The sequence below is a fragment of the Nicotiana tabacum genome, chromosome 11 (assembly GCF_000715075.1).
Source record: "Nicotiana tabacum cultivar K326 chromosome 11, ASM71507v2, whole genome shotgun sequence".
Taxonomy (NCBI): domain Eukaryota; kingdom Viridiplantae; phylum Streptophyta; class Magnoliopsida; order Solanales; family Solanaceae; genus Nicotiana; species Nicotiana tabacum.
The window spans coordinates 116,209,523-116,233,688 of record NC_134090.1 but is presented as its reverse complement, the minus strand read 5'-3'; the positions used below and the strand labels follow the sequence as shown (position 1 = coordinate 116,233,688).

Here is a 24,166-nt window from a genome sequence, read left to right as displayed (position 1 = left end):
CCTCGGACCTGAGCTCTCCAACGATCATTATGAAGTCTTGAGATTGGTCTACTACAGATTTATTGTCCACCATTTGAAAACAAAAAAATCTGCTAGCAGCATATTTTTTCGCACCTGCCTCCTCGGTATCATACTGACTCTGCAATGCTTTCTAAATTTTCTTTGCAGTAGAGTAAGTTCTATCGTAATAATCATAAAAATTATCAGATAGACAATTAAGAAGATGTACCGACACTTGTATGAATCATCGTTATATTTTTTAATTTTTTCTTGGAGGGCAATTAGCTCATCATCATTCATGGATGAGTTGTCTACTTTGCTTGCATTCTTCTCAGTTAAAACGTAAGAAACATTGAGAAGACTCAAATAAAAAAGTACTTTACCCTTCCATCTCTTGAAATGAGTACCATTGAAACGGAATGGCTTGTTGAGCTCCCACCTTGATATCCGCGGATTTTTCAACTATAGCCATTTGAATCTCCTTCAAATTATTGGTGAAAGTACAATTACAGTTGAAACTAAAATGAAGAAATAAAATATCTTTAGGATGAGGCACGAATATCTTGCTCTTTTTAAGGAGATTCAAGCCCACTGCAGCAAAGTCTTCACTGGTCCAGTAGTAATCTTCTTGACTTGTCTCCCTAGGATACAATAGCCAGATCACATCGTATGACTCGAACAAACTCTGAAAAAGTTGTTGAATCCAAAGCTCCACCAAGATGAACACCTTCCTTCAACAAAAGTAAAAACTCTCTTCTTCTTTTTCACAACTTAACCTCACTTTATTGAAATACTCTCAATTATTTTTCACATACCACATTACGGGAAAAAGACTCCTATTTATAGGTGTAGAAATTCTTCCTTGAATTAAATTAGAAGAAAGTGGGGTAGTAAGTTATGAAATCATGGAGAACATGGGATAATGGATAAATTCATGTGTAATTAGTGGTAGAACACGGGAGAAGAGTTACAAAAGAGTTATAACCATTTTCTCATCATGGAGTAGTGAGAGTTATGAGAGCTATAGCCATTTTCTACATCATGGAGTAGTGGGAGTTATAGCCATTTTCTACATCATGGAGTAGTGGGAGTTATAACATATTTTATTTTAATAATAAAATGCTAAAATACTAACACTTCTGAACTTATATTTGTATTGGTCAAAATTTGGACGACTTGATAACTGCAAATAAATATGGTCGAGGATAGAGCCGACCACGACACAATGGCGAGGAGTCGTTTTAAGCGGGATTAGTGCCGAGGTCAAATAAAGGGAGCATGAAGGCAACTGTAGAATAAGTTTAAGAATAGACAAAAGGAATATTCCATTGAATATTCTTTCTGTTGTACTTTTTAGGATTTCTTAGGAATATCCCTTATAAATAGGAAGAGATAAAGAATAAAAAGGGGATCTTCATTTTTTTCTGATATGAGCACATTGTAAAGGGTTGAAAAGAATATACAAAAGCTTGTCATGTCCCCTAATCACATTGTTGGATATACACTTTTTATTAACAAGATCCAAAGATTCCTTATCTATCTTTATTCTCTATTACTCACGTTGTTGTTAGGAAGGAGAATCATCCAAGTCGTCTAACATTTAGGTGATAAATTCCTTCTTATTACATTCATTGCCATTATCAACATTTATTGCATGATTTGCTACTACATTTATTAACAATCATTTAATATTTGTAGGTATACAATATTTGCATCATCAATACACCTAAATATTAGATCTAGTGGTTATTATATCTAACTAGAATTCACCATCTATTTCCTATTTTAATTAGTTCACAAAAAAATTTAATACTTTTTGGTAAAACAATATTGTCCATGATAGCAATATAAAACGTAAAAGGACTAATGGCTTTACAATATTTCAGGTATTCTAGTACACGTAGCAAGATTTGTTGGAGTTCATAATTCTTAAGATTTTAGCAAAGATTAAAAAGAAAAATAGAAACATAAGTTACAACGAGATATATCATTCCATGTAGCGAGGGAGATAAAAATTTTACCAAGTTCAAAAGGTAAAAGAAGTAAACAATGTGAAGAAGCAAAGAGAATTCAATATATAATAGTAATATATACTTTATATATAATTTTCCAAGGAACCCCACTCCCTCCTAGCTCCATCCATTATTCCACGTCTCTATCTGCAATGAAGGATTAAACATAATTACAATCTAATCATAGTTTAACTTTATATTGCTCAAGTCCACAGATCTGCCATTCTTTACCTTCTCACCATCTGCAAGATCACTTCACTTTCAACAATTTTTTCAAAAAAAAAAAAAGAAGAAGATAAAATTAAAAAAAGTTTTCATTACAACTAAACAGTAACAGGGAAAATATTCCTGGTAAAATCTGTGTGTAAACATGTGCCATTATCTTTATTGGGTAAATAATGTGAGTAAATGTTACTCCCAAGTATTCATATTGGAACGTACTATATTCTACGTATTGAAATTATCCAAAGCCGAGCTAGTGAAGATGAAGACTAAGCACCGAAGGATGATGCAGTAGATAAACTGCTCTTCCCTTAACCAGAGATTTCGAGTTCGAGTCTTGAATATAAAAAATCCTTAATAGGGAACGCTTCCCCACGGGGACTATTTTAAAGATGGAATATCCTATCTAATATTCAACCGTAAGCCCCAAGAACATCAATACATAATAAAATGTGCATAAATATAATGCATATACGTTTCTTTCGTTAAACATTTTCCATTTACCTGTCCTCAGAAGCCTTTTAATAAAGTCTTTCTCCGCCTTCAAGCGAAACCATAAAACTCATAATAACACTCCAATATGGAACAAGATGGAGACCCTCCACCTTTCTGGTCCCAGCCCTCCTCCACCGTTCTCCTCCATCAACGCCGCCGTGGACCACCGTCTCCAATCATCAACCCCGTGATGCTCATTCTGCTTTTACCGATCATAACACTGCTTATCTTATTCTTTTTGATTCCTCCTTTTCTTTCGCACACTTCACAACTTCTTCGACCAAATTCAGTGAAAAAAAGCTGGGACTCGTTTATCATCTTGATTGTAATATTTGCCATTATTTGTGGGGTTTTCGCCCGTAAAAATGATGACGTTTCAGCTCCTGACGGCAGTGTCTCCGTTGAACAACAAAACAGAAATATCTCAAATGTTTCTTCGAGGGGTCAATGGTATGAGTACAGTGATCGAAAAGCTTATGTTGGGTTACCGGAAAGTACTGGTGTTAACCGGTTACGGAGGAGTAGTAGCTCGTATCCTGATTTGAGACAAGTGCCCGAATGGGAAACCGGTGATAACCAGTTCCGGTTTATGGATGATTTTGGAGTGAATTTTCACCGTTCGACGGCGGGGGAATATGATCGTCTCCATGTACAAAATGATCTTCGCCCTGCACGGCGGATAGAGAAGCAGCAAGAGGAGTCACATGTTAAAGTAATTCCTGTTGATACAGTTGATACTCGTTCTTCTCCACCTCCGATTACATCACACGCGCGGCAGCAGGCAAATTTAAAACGGCGAAGATCGTTTCATAGTGTTCCGCACAAGGACAAGGTTGAAAATCAAGCACAGCCCCCTCCGCCTCCACCACCGCCACCAGCACCACCAATGAGGATATCACCGCCGGAGCAAAAACTTCAACGGAAAAAGAGCGGTGCAGTAAAGGAAATAGCATCATCTATAGCCTCCTTGTATAATCAAGGAAAGGGAAAGAAGAGAACAAAGAGGAGAAATATTCAAGAGAGCGGCTCTGAGTTTTCATCATCGACAGAGTCAGTCATGCCACCACCTCCTCCTCCGCCGCCACCACCTCCTCCTCCTCCAGCTAAGGTTTTCCAGAATCTATTCAAAAAGAGTAGTAAAAGCAAACGTGTACATTCTGTTCCTTCCACCACACCACCACCTCCACCACCGCCACCTCCAAATTCAATTTTCAACAATTTGTTCAAAACAGGCACTAAGAGTAAACGATTTCAACCACCGTTGTCAACTCTTCTGCCACCGCCTCCTCCGCCACCACCTCCACCTTCATTTCTCAACAATTTGTTCAAAAACGGAAACAAAAGCAGGGCATTCAAATCTACAAGGTCGTCTCCAACGCCACCTCCTCCTCCACCTCCGCTTCAAACAACACGCATGTCATCAAGGCAGAAGACTTTTACACGCTCTGCCGCTGAATTACCAGAACCTTCACATCGACGTTTAGCCGCTGCTAGCAAACCTCCGTTGCCAACAAAAACAGCAGCCAGCTACTACGACGAAAACTTTAACAGTGGTTCGCAATCACCGTTGATACCTCCTCCACCGCCTTTCAAAATGCCGAAGGTGAAGTTCATTCCAGCCGGCGATTTTGTTCGGATACGGAGCGCACACAGCTCCCGTTGCAGCTCGCCTGAACTAGAAGACATAGAGGTAGACGTCGACGTTTTATCGTCCAAATCATCGTCGGAGGCAATGGGCAGCGGAAATTCAACAGGGACGGCGGTTTTTTGCCCGAGCCCAGATGTGAATATGAAAGCTGATACTTTCATTGCTAGGCTCCGAGATGAGTGGCAGTTGGAGAAGATGAATTCATTGCGAGAGAAGCAAAAGTTGGGCTGATTGAAGGCCCAAATAAGCTATCCTTTCCAGGCCCATATGTAGGGGTGGCTTCTTCTGTTCTTTATTCATTTGTTATGCATCTTTATACATCTTATTAGTACATAGTATTAGGGCATATTTTGCAGATAATTATATAATATATATAGAGGTAAATATGAGTTTGGCTGTTTGGGAGTTTGGCTCTGATTATTTTTTTTGGTCACAATTGGAGCCTTGTAAACCATAGACAAGAATGTGAAATGTAGTCTCGTGTGGAGATTGGATTGTTTTAGACCGACAGGCATGCATGGTTTTGGAAAAAATATTTGTCGTTATGTTGATCATTGATCTATCTATGTATTCGTTAATCGAGTGATGTGTGTATATATTCCTTTTAAATATATATATATATATATTTACTCTAAAACTATTTGTTACAAAGAAGTAACGGGTTTAGTATTATTCTTGTGTTCATTAACTTTAAATCATGAATGTATCTGCATTGACATGAAGGTGCCATTATATTCAAGATTTGGTGCGATGATCGTCATTTTTGCAACGAGTTTGTTTCCGAGATGCAGCAGACTAGCACAGTTCCTCTTACTTAGCCACTGTTTAAATGAGACAATCTCAGACGGTCAGAGGCGGAGCTAGAGACGTAAGTATGGGTTCGGACGAAACTGGGGTTCAGGCTAAAGCTCATTTTATTTTTTTGTTGTCTGTAGTATAGACTAATAGGTGATCATTTTGTACTGATTGCAAAGGTAGTAAAACAACTCCATCAATTTGGACAATAAATTGAACTAAACAGAAATTCAACTGGAAGAAATATAATTGCTAGCTTGTCATTCAGCAGAAAGTTAGAACTAGGATTTGGTCTAAATGATGTGTACCGGCAATTAATCTAAAAATATGCACCTCTTACACAATATTTTTGTATTTCCCAATAATCGACATGAAACGATGTTAATATAATCGCTTAAAACAATCAAGTTGAAGCATAACAAAAAAAAATAAAATGAATTTGCAATATGCAACACATTTTCATAGTTAGACGCAACCGCAAGTTTAATTGTAGATTAATTTATCCAACACATTCACACTCACCACTTTTGACTCACCAAATATATAATCACAAAATCATTTAAAATGTTTATACGTATTGTACGTGGACCTACAACTATCCATTACTGACTCTTATCTTGATTATTAAGTAATGACCTACCATTTGGACAAATGACAACTAACTCATGCAAGCAAGATTAGATGACGATATATTTTTAGGTAGAACCAAAATTTCAGAGGTGACCATTTGAATATTCATCTCTCTTTTGAAGTGGTTTCCTGGGAATAACCAACTTGGGATAAATAAGTAGTAGAAGAAGACGGATCTACCATCCAATAATTGTAAGATTGAGATGTTTCTTCCTCCTGTCGGTAACGTGGAAGGATGAGAAGTAAAGGTGGATATGAAATCGTTGGATCTTGTGATTAAAGATTAAACAACGTGTGCTTGAATAATGCAATCAATGAACAAGACAACTTTTGTATATTCTCTTTAGTCAGCCTTTACAATGTGTTCTTATCGAAAAGTCCAGATCCTTTTTGCTCTGTCTCTTACTACTTATAAGAGATATTCCCAATAAACCCTAAAAAGTACAATATAAGGAATATCCAAGGGAATATTCCCAGTGCCTTTTTCTAAGCCAGTCCTACCATTACAATTGCAACTCCGGTTACTCGTCCTCGGCAATGGCCCTTATGAGAGCGACCCCTTCGTTATAGTCGACCCCGTTCTTGGCACGACTTATCTTCAGTTACCGAGTTGCCGAATTTTGACCAATACAATTAGTCCCTCCTCTTGTTGGGGTCATGATCTTGCACGCCCTCGAGAAGCAGACTTGATCATCATTTGTTTAAGGAGAAATTTGGTCGTAAAGATTAGGTTGAAGCAACTGGGGTCAAGGAGAGGAGGCGTAACCAGCAAGGTTGCGGTTGGTGTGACTGGCATGGGGTGACATCACAGTCACGCGCGTCATTATTACGCGTCTTCTCGAGGCAGCGCCTATGCTTCTGTCATTTCGATTTTGGTGCCAATGTCGGTTTGCTGCTTCGATTTTGGTGTCAGCCACCTTATAAATAGATGGAGGCTTAATTTTTTGGAAGTTTCCACCATCCTATACTTTGCATGAACACTGTTCTTCTTCGATCTTCTTCCCAAATCTCTGTACTAAAATTCTGCTACCCAAATTTCATTTCTTCCTTCTTACCCAACCGTTATCTTCTTCTTTGGGCTTGGTAGCGTATGCTTTACTGTACAAATATGTCACAATCCTCTCATATTCATGACGACGTTTCTGATGCCAAACCGTTATTGGTGGCTCCTCCTCTCGGCGGTGAGGAATTTGTAGCTGAAGAATATGATAGATTTCCTACCGCAGTGAGGTAGTTCCTAGAAATCCTTTAGCTAGAAACGATTTCCCAAAAAAGCCTGCTCCTGCCCTCGCTCATGTGCTCTCCGATACTAGACCGTCTCATATAGTCGAGCTTCGGTCCAAGTACCGCATCCCTCCCTATGTCGAGATAATTCTAGGCGGTGGCGACATCGTGGAGGTCCATCGACCCGGGTATTGCGCCTTCTATGTCTACCCGTTCTTAGTTGATTATACTCTTTCTCTTCTTCTTCTAACGGAGGAATTTTGCCAGTTTTACAGCGTCTGCCCGGCGCAACTCTCTCCTTACTTGTATAAAGCTTTCTTGATGCTGAGGAAGTACGCGGAGTTGCTGGTTGTGAGGTTAATTTTCGTCACTTGCTGATCTTATTTACGCCTAATTTTTATAAAGGTACCATGATACACCTGCAGCATCGTGGGACCAGAGGGTTGGTGGTCGGAATGGATGATAGAATTAATCGGAAATTCTAGCACAAATATTTCTTTATCAAGATCGAGCACTTGGTGACGGAGCCGACTGGGTTTCCTGAGCAGTGGAATCATAATCGTAAGTGTTTCTATTATGCGCTTGTTGTCTTCTGTCGTCCTTTCATTTTTAGCTCACTTGTGGCTTCTTTGTTCTTTAGCTGAAAGGCGTACACCCTCTCCTGTCTTTGATATTGAAGATTGGGTGACTCATATGTTGCCTCACATGGTGGGGATTCGCGACTGGGCGGCTTTCTACAAGTGTTTCGGGCCCAAGGTCCTATCTAGTAAGTATTATTTTGATTTATCCTTCCGTTGCATACCGTTATTCGTTGACGAGATCTCCTTTTGGTGCTAGGTCGACGAGTTTCCAAGAAGAAGGCTCCAGTGCCGGTGTTTCGCCAGGCTATCGCATCGGCTGGGATGCAGTTTACTTTGGCCGAATCCGTTCGTAGAGGTCGTGCTCAAACTCCGTCGATGAGGGATTTCGCCCCTCAGGCTGTTATGTGGGATGAGATCTCTTCCCAGCCTGTCTATCATCTTGTAGACGAGTCTTCCAATGGAGAGGATTCGACATCGAGGAAAAGGCGAAGGATGGAACTCGGGAAGGCTGTCATTAATGATATTGAACCGGAGAAACTCACTATTCCGGAAGTGGCTTTTGCACGTACACCAGATGTAGGGGCCATGTTTTCGATGGATACTGTTGCGGAGGGGAGGTCCTCTGGGGCCGAAGGGGTGAATGATGATGAGGAGCTTGTACAGACCGCAAAAGGTGGCACGTAATTGGCAGCAGAGAGGAATAGGGCAGTACTTGCAGGGGATGATGGCTCTAGCTCGGATATCGATCCTGAAGAGATACGTGCATTCTTGGAGAGGAATACTCACATGGAGGTGAGGATGGAGGGTCCTAACCAGCACGTAATCATTCCCGTGGGTTATGACCTTTTGGATAATTCTGAACGAGCGGTTCTATCTTTTGCTCCCTTGTGCGCGGCTTCTGAGAGCACGGTGCTATAGGCGATGAGCAATGAAGAGTTGTAAAGTATTTCTAGCATGGCTTTGTGAGTAAGTACTTTTTAATGTTAGGATTTGTTTCGCATGCGTAATCTGCTTATTTTGACTTTTTGTTGCATGTCAGACTCTCATCATGGAGATCGAGCGTGACCGGCGGGAGGAGCGGAGGATGGCCATTTTTAAGGGTGACCTCTAAGTACAAAGAGTACCGTACCGAGCATCGAACACTGGCCGACGTCTTTAACCAAGATAGTGAGTTTCAGCTATTTTGTGACGGGCTTAAACAGAAGGAGGAGGAGTTGATGAGAAAAGTTGAGGAGCTAAAGGAGCGGGACGATGAGCTAATGAAAGCCATCGGTCGGTGCATCGAGCTTGAGGCGGCTCTTAAGGCTAAGGAAGATGAGATCAAGGTGAGCAAGGGGGTGATGGCTCGAAATGCCGACCTTCAAGCGCGGGTGGCCTCCTTAACTGCTGAGCTTGGGAGGAGGGAAGCGGAGGCTATCGATAGGGGCGAGTTGAGCATTAAGGTCGAGGAATTGACTCATCCCAAGAAAGGCATAATGGTCACTATGTCTGAAGCAACGACCTTAGATGATGCCCTCCGTATTTGTAGGTCCGAGGGGGATAATAAGGTGGAGACATCGGCGCTCAAGGTAGCGAGGTAAGAAGAGCGGATCCAAGATCTGGAGGCGGAGTTGTGCGGATTGAACGAGCAGGTTGTTGCTTTGAAGGCTGAGGAAGTGCGATGGTAGTCACAACCGTCTACATCTCATACTCCTACCGACCCCGTTGTGCTGCGGGAATTGTATGAGATGTGAGTTCATGCCAAGGCTCAGCTTGATGTGTACAAGTCCCTGAAGGCCAATGGGAAAGTTTATGAAGCGGAACTCGAGGGTGTCCGTGTTAAAGCACGTGCGGCCCGCGAAGCTTGTGGTTATGCCTCTGGTACGCCTAGCGGGGATAATGTTGATGATGATGCAGTTAGGCTCACCTCTGATTCTTGGTACGATGACGAGTACGCTGATGGTGATGACGCGACATAAAGCCACATACTTAGTTGTTTTTTTGTTTTGTTTTGCTATTTTTGTGAGGGCGTTCTCGAACCCCTTTGTAAAATGTAGTTTGAATAGTTGAAATGGAATGATTGCCTTTTCGCTGTATATTTTTAAGTTGTCGTTATCTTTTTGTTTGCTATGCGGTGAAGTTCTTGACTTTTTTGGCATCTTGCGTGTAGTGTTTTGGCGTAGTCGATCGTAGATAATAAATTAATTCGAGCGAGGTCGAATGTAAACTAATTCGAGCGAGGTCGAATGTAAAGTAATTCAAGCAAGGTCAAATGTAAAGTAATTCGAGCGAGGTCGAATGTAAAGTAATTCGAGCGAGGTCGAATGTAAAGTGTTGAACGACTTTGGTGGAGATGTGCAAAGATGCAACTTTATTTCATTCATTGGAGAGTATTACATGTTTCTGTTTGTTCCATATACATACTGGAAAAGTTCTAATGTACCTAATCCCTTTATCATTCGGCCTGGAGAAGAAGTCAGCAGGTGGAGCGATAAACTATGCTTGAACTTCGAGACGTCTTCTTCGTCACCTAGTTAAAAACCTCCCCGAGAAAACCTAATTGGGACAAAACCCAGGTGAGGGAAAAAGAGTACGACTTGAGGGGCGTCCGTTTACAGAAGTTGAAGTACTTGAGGTGGGCGACGTTCCAATTATTTTGTAATAGTTTTCCCTTCATTGTTTCTAGTTGGAATGCTCCTTTATTTGTTGCTGCCATGATTTTGTATGGCCCTTCCCAATTGGTTCCAAGTTTGCCTTCTCTCGAGTCTTTGCTCACTTGTGTTTTGGACTTGAGAACATAGTCTCCGACTTTGAGTGGTCGTATTTTGGCTTTTTTGTTGTAGTACCTTTCTGCTTGTTGTTTTTGGGATATCATTCTTACGTACCATGTCTCTTCGCTCTTCTACCTCATCGAGGTCTTGCTTTCTGTTCTCGTCATTGTTTTGTCCGCTTTCTGGCATCAGTTTATGAATTTCTACCTGGTATTTTTGTAGCCTCTGCTCTTTGATTTGGAAAGTCCTTGTGACTTGGTTGACAACAAGTTGTGAGTCGCATTTGAGGATGACTCGTCGTGCTCCGTATTTGATAGCCAGCTTAAGTCCTGCAATTATGACCTCCTACTTGGCCTCATTGTTAGTTATATCGAGGCACCGTATGGATTGGCGGATAATTTTGCCTGTTGGGACCTTGAGTATGAGTCCCAGTACAGATCCTGACGTGTTGGATGCTTTATTGGTGTATAAGAACCATAGGTCGGGTAGTCCAAGAGGGGTACGAGAAGCTTCCTGCTCGACCTCGGGCATTATCTTGGCACTGAAATCGGCGACGAAGTCAGCGAGTACCTGCGATTTTATCGCTATTCGTGGCTGATATGTTATATCGTGCTCACATAATTTTATGGCCCATTTGGCCAATCTTCCCGACAATTCAGGTTTATGTAGGATGCTCCGTAGGGGGAAGGTTGTCACCACCGATATGAGATGGCATTAAAAATAGGGTTTAAGCTTTCGTGAAGCTATAACCAATGCCAAGGCCAATTTTCCAGGTGGGGGTACCTCGTTTCGGCATTAACCAGGGTTTTGCTAATGTAATAAATTGGAGATTATGTACTTTTGTTTTCGCGGACCAACACTGCGCTTACCAAGACCGCTGATACGGCCAAGTATTTTAGGAGGCGCTCGCTAGGTTCTGCTTTGGCGAGTAATGGGGGTGAGGAAAAATATGCCTTTAGTTCTCTTAAGGCATTGATGCATTATGAATTCCACTAGAGTCCGTTATCTTTCTTTAACACGTTGAAGAATTTATGGCACCTGTCAGATTACCGTGAGATGAACCTCGACAGGGCGACTATGTGACTTCAGGTATCCCTTCAATGGCTTTGATTTGATCGGGGTTTTCCTCGATTCCTCTTTGTGATACCATGAAATCGAGGAATTTACCCGAGGTTACACCGAAGGCACATTTTTCGTGTCACGACCCAAATTGGAGGGTTGCAACGGGCACCTGATGCCTTACCAAACTGAGTACCAACATAATGCATCTTTCTTATCATACCATCATGGGTAAATGGGCCAAAAGGGCCGTCATGATATAACCAGAATAAAATATAAGGGAATACTTGACATAAGACGACCCAACATATAATACAAACTTATACATGTGACATACGGTCCTATAAGACCAAAATGAACACTCGTACAATGAATATAGACCGACAAGGCCATATAATCTTTCATATACATGACATCCATCTACAAGCCTCTAAGAGTACATACACATCATAAAGGTCGGGACAGGACCCCACCATACCAATCAATACATGTTCAAATCATACTGACCAAATAGGCAACTCCGGAGCAAGTAGAGTGCACCAACACCTTCCGCTGAGCTGATAGCCTACTAGGAGGAATGTCAACCTGTCTATCGAGACATGCAGGCATGAAACGCAACATCCCAAGCAAAAGGGACATCAGTACGAATAAATTACCGAGTATGTAAGGCAGGAAAGCATAAACAAGAACAATAATGTAAATGAGAGATAGATGAGATACAACCTGTAACATCTGAGTGCCTCTGGGGGCTATTGACATGAAATGCATAATACATATATATACATAAACTTTTAAAAACATACGCTTCTGGGGGCATCATCATCATTATATAGTACCCGGCATCAAAGAAGACTCGGTAAAAACATACTCGGCCATTATAAGGCTCGGTAGAATCATACCCGGCCATGTGGAGCTCGGTAAACCCAACTAATCTGTGGTTTCACAATAGGTTCCGTACCCGGTCGACTATAGCGTGGCTTGGTAGAGTAAAATAGATACTATATATAATTCATGCTAGACTCATGGAATCACGTTCTAAACCTTTCGGAGTGACTTAAGGTCATTGCACATTCGATTAACATTATGGACATCCATACCCTCAATATGAACCTCAGTAGGATTCAAGGATCATACACACTTGCTTAGAATAACTTTATAAGGAAAGAACAACATGGACAACCTTAGTTGCTAGGAGTAGATCCGTTATGAAATAGTGTATTCATTTCACTTTAGATCATGCCAAAATAAAGAAGGAAGTACCTTAACATACCTTTGAAATCTTCTATCCAATCGTCAAGAAAGCTCAATATGATCATCTTACGTCTACAATGAGTAAACCGAATCCGTCGTCATCATATAAGCGTTGTAACTCTCATATTTAGAAACCAATATTCTACAAGAAGATGGACTACACCTTCCCTGTTTGTACTACATCCCATATGTCACCATAAGTCACCAAACAGCCCAAACAACAACAATATAATTCACAATACGCTCTCCGATTAGTTCAACAACCATTTTGAGCGGCAAACTCGATTTACGATTAACAAGATATGGTTTGAATCCAATTCCTTTTCCATGAATCTATCTACAACATATATAACATCATACCTATACTTACCATACAATTTTCAATCCAAAACATCATAAGCATAATCTTCAAATATAGTCTACACACCTAGCACCTTAACCTTTAGCGTCAATATCTTATTTTTCATGTTATCTTCTTTAATCCACTGAATTAGCACATAGATAAGCTTAAAAAAGCATCCACAACATAATAAAACTATTTATAACAATTTCCAGCCACAACAAACCATATATATAGCCTCAACACAGCCCACAAAAAAGATAACGATTCCTTAAGCTATGTCAATTACTATCTAGCATATTTTCACTCAAAAAACTCAACTAACAGATGATTGACATTAAGCACAACCAAGAACATGATTTACTTATCTTAGGCAGTAGATATAACTTGAAATCCCCAGCTGGTATAGCTCACAACAACCCTCAATCACACCACAACACTATAGGAGTTGTATTCTATTCTTGAATCAACTTTTGTGTTCAAGTTGGTGTGTAAACACTTGTATTTCGCGTTGAAACTCTAATATATATGAAGGAGGGACTGATTCTTAGCTTAATAATAAATAATAACACGAAATCTGAGGTTACGTACCTTTGAAGAACCCTCCAAAACAGCCACAAGATGAAGAACTACGATCTAGCAAGCACCACTGGATTTCTAGAGTTGGATTCATGTTTTTATCTTAGTGTTTTACCATAGAATCATGGAGGAACCCTTGGAGAGAATTTAGGAGGGTTTAGGAACTGTTGTGAATGAGAAAAATGAGTTAAAATGACATATAATTGACTTAAATACAAGCTGAAGTTTTATACCGACTTTGTGGGTCCTATGGAAGCTACTTGCGCAGTCTCGCGCAAACGCGAATATCTCTCTACTACAATGTCGTATTGACAAACAGTTAAATGAGTTATAAACTAGATTCATAGAGATTTAAATTTATAGGTAGATCACCCTACAATTCAAAGTATATTTGGATAAAAGCTCAGCTGCATTTGACCTAATGTTCAGCACAATTATGAATGTAACTTGTGATGACCTTTGCCAACTTTTGTTCCACAACTTGCTTGCCTTCAAAACGTAACAAATGACTATCATACGACTAAAATAACTCATAGAATAACTTCCTTATCATGTTAATAACCCTAGTCTCACCCCAAAGTACATGTTATAATATTCCAAACTTGTCAACTTTTGACGAAACATATTTTCTTCAATTGGTTTAGCTTCGAAGCTTTCGAACCCTCTTGGTACTCGTTATTCATGATCTTAAATATTTGTAACATGCACGGTAACATGATTAACTTACTTTATTTGTTTCCAAATATAATCTTATTTCTGAGCTTACATAAATTGACTTACGATGTACTTTCACGTACGAAAAAATGGGGTGTAACATCATTCCCCCCTTTGGAACATTCGTCCTCAAATGTTGACTGATGCACTTATCTGTCTCTCAAGCAATATCTCTTAGGAATACTTTTATATTGTCTTTGCCATCTAGGGAGCTATTTGGCGTATAAATCCAAAGTTTTGGGCATTCCCCCCTTTAGACCTCATTCTCATACCATGACTTGTGGTCGAAATTCTTCCAATCTCGCAACTGTTTCTACCTTTTTTCATACAGTCTGTACGATTCTGATCTTACATGTGTGCCTATGCGACTTTTCTCTCCCTTTTCCCCCAGCTTTTAGCCAATCTCCAGGCCTCACTATGTGTACATATATAGTACTATGACAAGCTGTCCCTCTAGGCATCTATAGGTGTACTAAGTTTCTTCGCTCGGTAATTTGTCAAACTTATGACTTTTGCTATATCTTGTTTCATAGCGTCAATTATTTATGCTTATGGCTTTACTACAACTAGGTAGGTCATACTATACCATAACTCTTACTTCGGTTTATTATTACCAAGGTCTGCCACCCAACTCTAGGTTACTCTCTCACCGTTTATCCTATATGTATAAATCTAAGCCTTTTAATGCTTCCTTATTATTGTTCATATAAAGAATTGCATCATAATATCCTCTCATACTTTGGTAATTTTATCCATCTATTATTGATTCACCTTATTTTGATCTATAATCCCCCACTAATAACTTGAAACCTCTTACGTAATACATTGTTACTAGGGCTTACGTGTCATCGGGGAACATCTGAAGTGGTTTTCCTTATCCACCTAGGGACAATACTATACTTAAATAACTGTATTTTATCGCATCCCAATGTGATCTATCTTATGGGGGTATTCTAATCCCGTGCAATTCATGAAATCCCTTTCTCATTAAATGATTACTCAATTAAAGACCTAAACGTCATCCGCTCTATCTATCACAATTACACCCTTATTCTACTACCAGGGCAGCATTCCATCTCTTCTAAATGCACCTAGTCTTAGACTTCTTTGAGTTCATTCAGGCTGTACCGAGCTTTCAATAACTTACGGAAGCCATCAGCTCTCTTGTTTTGATGGATTTAATCCCGAGGACTTACCTATTCTTGTCACCTTCTCACTCATCTTTTGTTATCCTTACTCCTATCTACCTAAAACCTCGTCACTATATGATACTTTAGCTTGTGATCTACATATATCTATTTATACTATTCACGACCTTCCTTTAACTTGCTAGCACCATAGATTTCCTTTCATGCTTTCTCAATTGCCTTTAAACATAGGCAATTACTTTTTCTAGTCATTCTACCACTTGCTGCATGAATGCTTGGCATATCTTAGTGCCCGCGAATACTAGAATTTCCTGTAACTCATATGATCTCAAATATAAGCTTTTATTTTTTACTTCCCATTCATTAGCCACGATAGGTACCACTTTCTTATGGAGTGTATACAATATTGTAGTAAGACTATTGTTACAAGACCATTTCTTCTTCAAGTTACTATGCTTAGGTTGAAGCCTTCTTCCTTTTTCTTCAGCTAGTCTTTTGTTGTAGTACTTAAGGGAGACCCTATGACTCCTATAAAGCTGCAAGATGATTACGTGGTATACCCGAAGGAATTTTTGATGTTCTTACTTGCCTATAATTATCCCTAGTTACCTACCTCCACGCTCTTGTACTCGTAGGGTTGCTTCTGAACTGAAATTTTAGTTATCTCCCTGGTGGCACTTTCTTTTATCTCCTTAACGCTTATACGGTACTTTTAACTACCCCAAATCCTATCCAAATATTTCTCAAGGATCACGATGTCATTATATCTGCGAGACCGAATTCACTATGTTGGGGTTCACTACGTTTACCTTACACAATCTGCATGATTTGTCTATATCCTCTTGTCTAGCCATACTAGGCTCTTCCCGAATCAACTACTAACTACTTGTTGGTCCATTCTCATATCTATATTCCGTGTAATCTCTCTTGGGTTATTTTCTTTGTCTTAACTTATCATTCGTACTAGCTCCTTATGTATCAAGGGTTCATTCACACTTATTTATCAATAACATCTTGTGTGGGAACCCTTACTGCCTCTCCCCGGCGGCGTGCTTGCGTAATGTTCTGGAGTCGTAACATATCCGTAGTTTCTGAATAAATGCAATCTCATTCCTTTCGCCTTTCTACCACATTCTTCTTTTATTATTCCATAGTTACCTGAACCAATAACTCCGACTTAATACCATATCACACCATCTCCCCCCTTTTAGGAGAGTACTAAGACTTAGTGCTACGAAGATCTACCTATAGATGTTTTACCTCTTCATCTTAGGCGTCTTTTCACATCATCAATGACCCTTACTCGCCTTATGGTAACCCTTCTGTACCAGGGATAACTGAATTTCTTACGCATGAAGGTGACACCTAGTGTAATTGGCACACTTAGTCCCTTAAGATTAACTCTGCTCAGAGTGCTTGCTTTAGGGAAGCGTCTTCCTAAATGACTTTTAAAGGTTATTCGTCTATTGTCTATTCTATTATTGTTAAAACACGATCTCTAAATTTCTCACAATGCCAACTATTACCAATTCCTTTGATCCCTAATTTATGTTCGATTTTTTAAATCTTATTTACTATCTTATACAAAATTCTATTACTACGGGGGTCTAATTTTTCCTTCTGGTAATCATGTTCGAGTCACCAACTCAATTTTCGAATGAGGATATAACCTTTGGCCTGTACTCTTTTATTGTTTCAAGGCTTGTCACCTTTTGTCTTTTCCTTCATTTGACTATAGACTTTGTCATTCTATCATATTTTGATTTACCGTTATCATCCATTTATCACATCTTACTCATAATGCTTCAATTACTCTCTTCTTATTGTCCGGCTAATATTTTTGTCTATCACTTTATTTTGATAACTTCAACAAAATATTCTTTTACTTTTAGCTCCCCTTGCTTCATCCCATTGGCTCTTTAGGTCACCTAGCATTCTCTCTTTACTAGGAACGGGAGCCATACAAAGGCAAATATTTATCCCTTCTAGGATTCCAGTGCCAATCTTCTAAATTTTTCCAGACATTCTAGTATTCATATCTAAATATACTATTCTAGATTGCACCATCGGGGTGTCTCACAAGGAGAATTGTTACCACATTTGCAATATCCTTCGGAAATGTTAGCTAATGATAATAATACATCTGCCATTTTGGGTTACCCCCAATTGTATCTTGTTATCCCCTTATTCTCTTAAACTATATTTGTCAACTCTCATAGGGCATAACTAAGATGAGTGTGACCAATTGTACATACCTCTGTTATTGTTGAATATAACTCAAAATGCTTATATTTCTCTTCATGAATTGCATATAATGATAATCTTCATTAGCTGGGTACCTCGTACTCTTTTTCAAGTTGCTTCTTTTGCTTATTGAAACTTGTATCCACCTCTTGATTCTCTCGTCGCTCTTTACCATATAGGTGGATAGATATTCATGCATTGGGATCCTTATTAAGAAGCTCACACATCTTAGTACACACATGATCTGTTGAAGACCTAACATTTACGCATCATAAGCATGATGCTAAATCAAGTTCCTCTAATCAACTCTTCCACAGCCACATTCAATCTCTTACCAACTGTTATTGTGGATGTAGGTATCCTTGTATTATGAACAAAATAGAATTTAGGAGCTTGAATCCTTACAATTGAGCTCTATTACACGATCTAGAGTAAGAAGAAACAGTGACAGACCTAAATGCCATGTAGCCTCCTGTTATAACTGTGGTGCACAACACACCCATAAACAAAACTCTACTAGACACAACTTGTAGACTCTCTAGGATAGAACTGCTCTGATACCACTTTTGTCATGATCCAAATTGAAGGGCCGCAACGGGCACCCGATGCCTTACCAAACCGAGTACCAACATAATATATCTTTCTTATCATACCATCATGGGTAAATGGGCCGGAAGGGCCGTCATGATATTATCAGAATAAACATAAGGGAATACTTGACATAACACGACCCAACATGTAATACAAACTTATACATGTGACATACGGTCCTATAAGACCAAAATGAACACTCGTACACTGAACGTAGGCTGACAAGGCTATACAATCTTTCATATACATGACATCTATCTACAAGCCTCTAAGAGTACATACACATCATAAAGGTCGGGACAGGGCCCCTCCATACCAATCAATACATGTCCAAATCATACTGACCAAATAGGCAACTTCGGAGCAAGTGGAGTGCACGAACACCTTCTGCTGAGCTGATAGCCTACTAGGAGGAATGCCAACCTGTCTATCGGGACCTACAGGCATGAAACGCAGCGTCCCTAGGCAAAAGGGACGTCAGTACGAATAAAGTACCGCGTATGTAAGGCAGGAAAGCATAAACAAGAACAGTAATGTAAATGAGAGATAGAGGATATACAACCTGTAACATCTGAGTACCTCTGGGGGCTACTAACATAAAATGCATAATACATATATTTGTCTACATATCTCGATTTACAATTAACAAGATATGTTTTGAATCTAATTCCTTTTCCATGAATCTGTCTACAACATATATAACATCATACTTATGATTACCATACCATTTTCAACTCAAAACATCATAAGCATAATCCTCAAATATAGTCCACACGCCTAGCACCTTAACCTTTATCGTTAACATCTTATTTTTCATGTTATCTTCTTCAATCCACTGAATTAGCACATAGATAAGCTTAAAAACAGCATCCACAATATAATAAAACTATTTATAACAATTTCCAGCCACAAGAAACCATATATATAGCCTCAACACAACCCACAAAAAAAAATAATGATTCCTTAAGCTATGTCAATTACTGTCTTGCAGATTTTCACCAAATAACTCAACTAATAGATGATTGACCTTAATCACAACCAAGAAAATTATTTACTTATCTTAGGAATTATATACAACTTGAAATCCCCAGCTGGTGTAGCTCACAACAACCCTCAATCACACCAATACACTATAGGAGTTGTATTCTATTCTTGAATCAACTTTTGTATTCATGTTGGTGTGTAAACACTTGTATTTCGCCTTGAAACTCTAATATATATGAAGGAGGGACTGATTCTTAGCTTAATCATAAAGAAAAACACGAAATCTGAGGTTACTTACCTTTGAAAAACCCTCCAAAACAGCCACAAGATGAAGAACTACGATCTAGCAAGCACCACGGGATTTTTAGCGTTGGATTCATATTTTTATCTTAGGTTTTCACCCCTAGAATCATGGAGGAACCCTTGGAGAACATTTAGGAGGGTTTAGGAACTGTTGTGAATGAGGAAAATGAGTTAAAACGACATATAATTGACTTAAATACAAGTTGAAGTTCCCATGGGAGCTGCTTGTGCAGTCTCGCAAAAATGCGAATTTCTCTCTACTCCAATGTCATATCGACAAACGGTTAAATGAGTTAGAAATTAGACTCGTAGATCTTTAAATTGATAGGTAGATCACCCTATAATTCCAAGTATATTTGGAGAAATGCTCAGCTACATTTGACCTAATTTTCAACACAATTATGAATGTAACTTGTGATGACCATTGCCAACTTTTGTTCCACAACTTGCTTGCCTTCAAAATGTAGCAAATGACTATCATACGACTAAAATAACTCATAGAATAACCTCTCTATCATGTTAATAACCATAGTCTCACCCCAAAGTACATGTTATAACATTCCAAACTTGTCGACTTTCGGCGAAACTTATTTTCTTCAATTGGTTTAACTTCGAAGCTTTCCAACCCTCTTGGTACTCGTTATTCATAATCTTAAATATTTGTAACCTTCAAGGTAACATGATTAACTTACTTTATTTGCTTCCAAATATAATCTTATTTCTGAGCTTACATTAATTGACTTACGATGTACTTTCACGTACAAACAAAATGGGGTGTAACATTTCGGGGTTCAATTTCATGGCATACTGCCTTATTATTCTGAAGGTCTCTTTCAGGTGGTTGATGTGATCTTCTTTCCTTTTTGATTTGACCAACATGTCGTCAATGTAAACTTTCATTGTTTTGCCGAGTTGGTCCTTGAACATCTTAGTGACCAGCTTTGGATACGTTGCCCGTGCGTTCTTCAACCCGAATAGCATGACCCTGTAACAGTACGTTACTTGATGGGTGATGAAAGTATTCTTTTCCTGGTCCTCCTCCTCCATAAGGATCTGGTTGTAACCTGAGAAGGCGTCCAAGAAGCTTAATAATTCGTGCCCCGTTGTTGCGTCGATGAGGTGATCGATATAAGGAAATGGAAAGGAGTTTTTCGGGTAGGCCTTGTTTAGGTCCGTGAAATCTATGCACATCCGCCATTTCCCATTTTTCTTTTTGACAATGACCAGATTGGCGACCCATTGGGGATATTTTTATTCTCGGATAGAACCGTTAGCGAGTAGTTTTTCTGCTTCCTCACTGACGGCCTCATTGATTATGACATTGAATTTTATTCTTCCTTGTCATACTGGGGGGTAGAAGGGGTCAACGTTCAACTTATGTGTGGCAACGTCTTTCGGAATACCTAGCATATCTGCATGGAAAAAGGCAAACAGACCGGCATTACTGATTAAAAACTCGTGAAATTTACTTGGCTCGGAGAGCCTATATAAGCCTTTTTGTTGCTTTCGTTGTTATCCAGTTGGACGGGATCGAGATCCTCTATTGTTGATCCTATGTCTTCCACGACCTCAGGGTCATTGATGACGTCCTTTTGATCGTTGAGTTTGGACCCCGACTTTGATAATTTTTATGCTTCCAAGAGTGTTCCCTTTAGCTGCTGAGTAAATGTGTAGTCTTGGGCGATGCGGTAGCATTCTTGGGCTGTGCGTTGTTCGTCTCGAATGCTAAATATGCCCCACAGGGTAAGGAATTTGATCATTTGATACAAACTGGACGGGATAGCCCTCATGGCATGTATCCATAGTCGTCCTATGATCGCGTTGTAGGTTGTGTCCTAGTTCATGACATGAAACTTCATTTCTAGGGTGATGCCCCCATCTAGAACGTGCAGCATTATCTCTCATGAGGTTCATTCGACTACATTGTTAAAACATGTTAGTGTTATGTAGCGCGGTACTATCTTGTCCTCGAGTCGCATTTGTGCAAGCACTCGATGGCGAATAATACACGCGTCACTTTCTCCATTAGTCTTTTAACATCACTAACTGAAATACGTAAAGTAATGACAAGAACATCGTAGTGAGGAAAATTCAAATCGTTGGTATTTGACTTATCGAAGATGATACTTTCTCCGAGGTCGTCATACGTATCATAGGTGATTGACCACTTCAGCTTGTGTTTGGTGGTAAACTTTATGTGGTTTATTGCTATTTCGTTACCTCCACCGATGATCATTTTAATGGTGTGGGTAGGAGAGAGCGGCTTTGGAGGGCCTTGGTGCTGTTCCCGTCCGCGGCCGAAGTTGGCTCATCTTCGGTCACTCATCAGCTCCTTAAGGTGCCCTTGGTTCAGCATGTTTACTACTTCCTGTTGTAAGGCTATGCAGTTCTCAGTTTTGTGACCCCGCTCCTGGTGAAATTTGCAAAGGACGTTCGACTTTCGGGTACTTGGGTTGGACTTTATTTTTTGCGGCCACTTCACCTTCGTGCCAAGCTTCTCTAGTGCGTACACTATTTCTAAAGGGGAAACACAAAAATTGTGAGCAGATAAGAGTGAGGCATACCTTTCTCATTTCACTGAGTCCCTGTATACGGCCTGGACGACCTTTCCTTATGTTGAGAGGATGGTGGAATGGCTGTTCTAACATAGGGTTGATTCCTATCTCGGTTGAGGCATGGGCCTGACTGGTCTCTTTGACTATCGTTACGATGATCTCTCCTCGGCTCTGTTTGGATCGACGTCAAACGTTGGGTTGGACTGTTGAGGTCGTTGTCATCTTCTCTCACCTCAGCACAATAGGCATTGTGAATTTCTTCCCAAGTTGTGGGAGGGTATTTCATAAACTTGCTTAACAACTTCCTGGTCGCCCTCGACCCATTCCTGTTCAGCCCATTTTGGGAGGCTGCTACTGCCATCCCTTCCGATACGTTTGGCAAGCTCATTCTTACCTTGTTTAACCTAGCAAGGAAGTCCCTGAGTCCCTTGCCAGGCGATTGCTTCACGATGAATATGTCGTTCACCCTGGCCTCTGCTTTCTTAGCTCTGATGTGGGCAGTGACGAACTTGTCGGCCATTTCCTTGAACGTTGTTATAGACCGTGCTGGTAGTTGCGACTACCACGTTAAGGCTCCTCCGGTTAAGGTTTTGTCAAACATTTTTAGCAGCACTGGCAATACTTGCTCCTTTGATAGTTTGCTGCCCTTTACCACTGTGACATAGTAAATAATGTGATCTTTCGGGTCTGTGGTGCCATCATATATCTTCAAATATTGTGGCATTTTGAAGGTCTTGGGTATGGCGTGTGTGGCTACTTCCTTGCTATACGGTTGCTCGACGAATTGGCTGACATCTCGCTTTGGTAGCAGTTTTGGGGTGCTCGGTATCTTATCTACCCTTTCTTGATGTTCTCTCATCTAGTCGCGGAGTGCTTTATTCTCGTTTTTCATTTCTTCCTTTTTCTTTAAAATGACTGCAAGTGCGTCGTTACCTGCATCAACAGTGGTGTGAGTGTTACCTATTCGGGGAGCGGGCTGTTTGCCAGTGGTCGTTGTGGAATCTGCTTGTGCAGTGTTTCTATTCTCCCTTTGAACGGGTTTATCGAGTATATTGTTCAGAGTACTTGTCAGCCACTCTTCCAATAATTTTTTCACTGCTGGCGGTGCTTCCTCAACTGTGGACGTTGATGCTCCTCTCTTGCGTAAAGCAGTTACACTTTCATGAGGGGGAGGTAAATCACTCCGTCTGGGCATAGCACTTGGTGTCGCATTCTCGTTGTCTTCCCGGTCATCCTCGTTGATGGTGTTCAAAATGTTGGTAGTGACACATGCTATTGCTTTCTGTCTTGCATCTCCTTTTCCTGCTATCGTTAGTTTGTGCAACCGAAGAAGAGATGGCTGTCCTTTTTTGTGATCTAGAAGGAACTAAAATTTCAACTAAAACCTCTCCACAGACGGCGCTAAATTGTTTAACCATAAACATTTTAGATAAACCAATTAATGATGAATTAAAGGGTGAATCTTAGTTGAACTTAATAAATTCTAGACCAAATATAACAAGATATTCGCAAGATGAACATTGTTCAAGAGCATTAAATAACGGATTTAGTAATCAATGATTGGCCACGAATATAATAACATGAACATGTAATAAATGTAGATAATGGCAATAAGTATAATAAGAAAGGATCTACCACCCAATTATTATATGATTGGAATGTTCCTTCCTCCTGTCAGTAACATGGAAGGATGAGAAGTGAAGGTGGATATGGAATCTTTAGATCTTGTGAATAAATATTGAACAACGTGTGCTTGAATAATGCAATCAGTGAACAAGACAACTTTTGTATATTCTCTTTAGTCAACCTTTACAACCTGTTCTTATTGAAAAGCCCAGATCATTTTTGCTCTTTATCTCTTACTACTTATAAGGGATATTCCCAAGAAATCCTAAAAAGTACAATATAAGGAATATCCAAGGGAATATTCTTGGTGCCCTTTTCTAAGCCAGTCCTACCGTTACAATTGCAACTCTGGTTACTTGTCCTCGCCAATGGCCCTTACGAGAGTGACCCCTTCATTATAATGTCATGGTCGACC

General features: G+C 39.9%; 1 protein-coding gene across 1 annotated transcript; it reads left to right on the top strand.

Annotated features, from left to right (window-relative positions):
• Positions 1-2,814: 2,814 nt before the first annotated feature.
• LOC107808231 (uncharacterized) lies at positions 2,815-4,608 on the top strand. Its single transcript, XM_016632736.2, has one exon. The coding sequence runs from the start codon at positions 2,815-2,817 to the stop codon at positions 4,606-4,608; it is 1,794 nt and encodes a 597-aa protein (XP_016488222.2).
• The last annotated feature ends 19,558 nt before the right edge of the window (positions 4,609-24,166 follow it).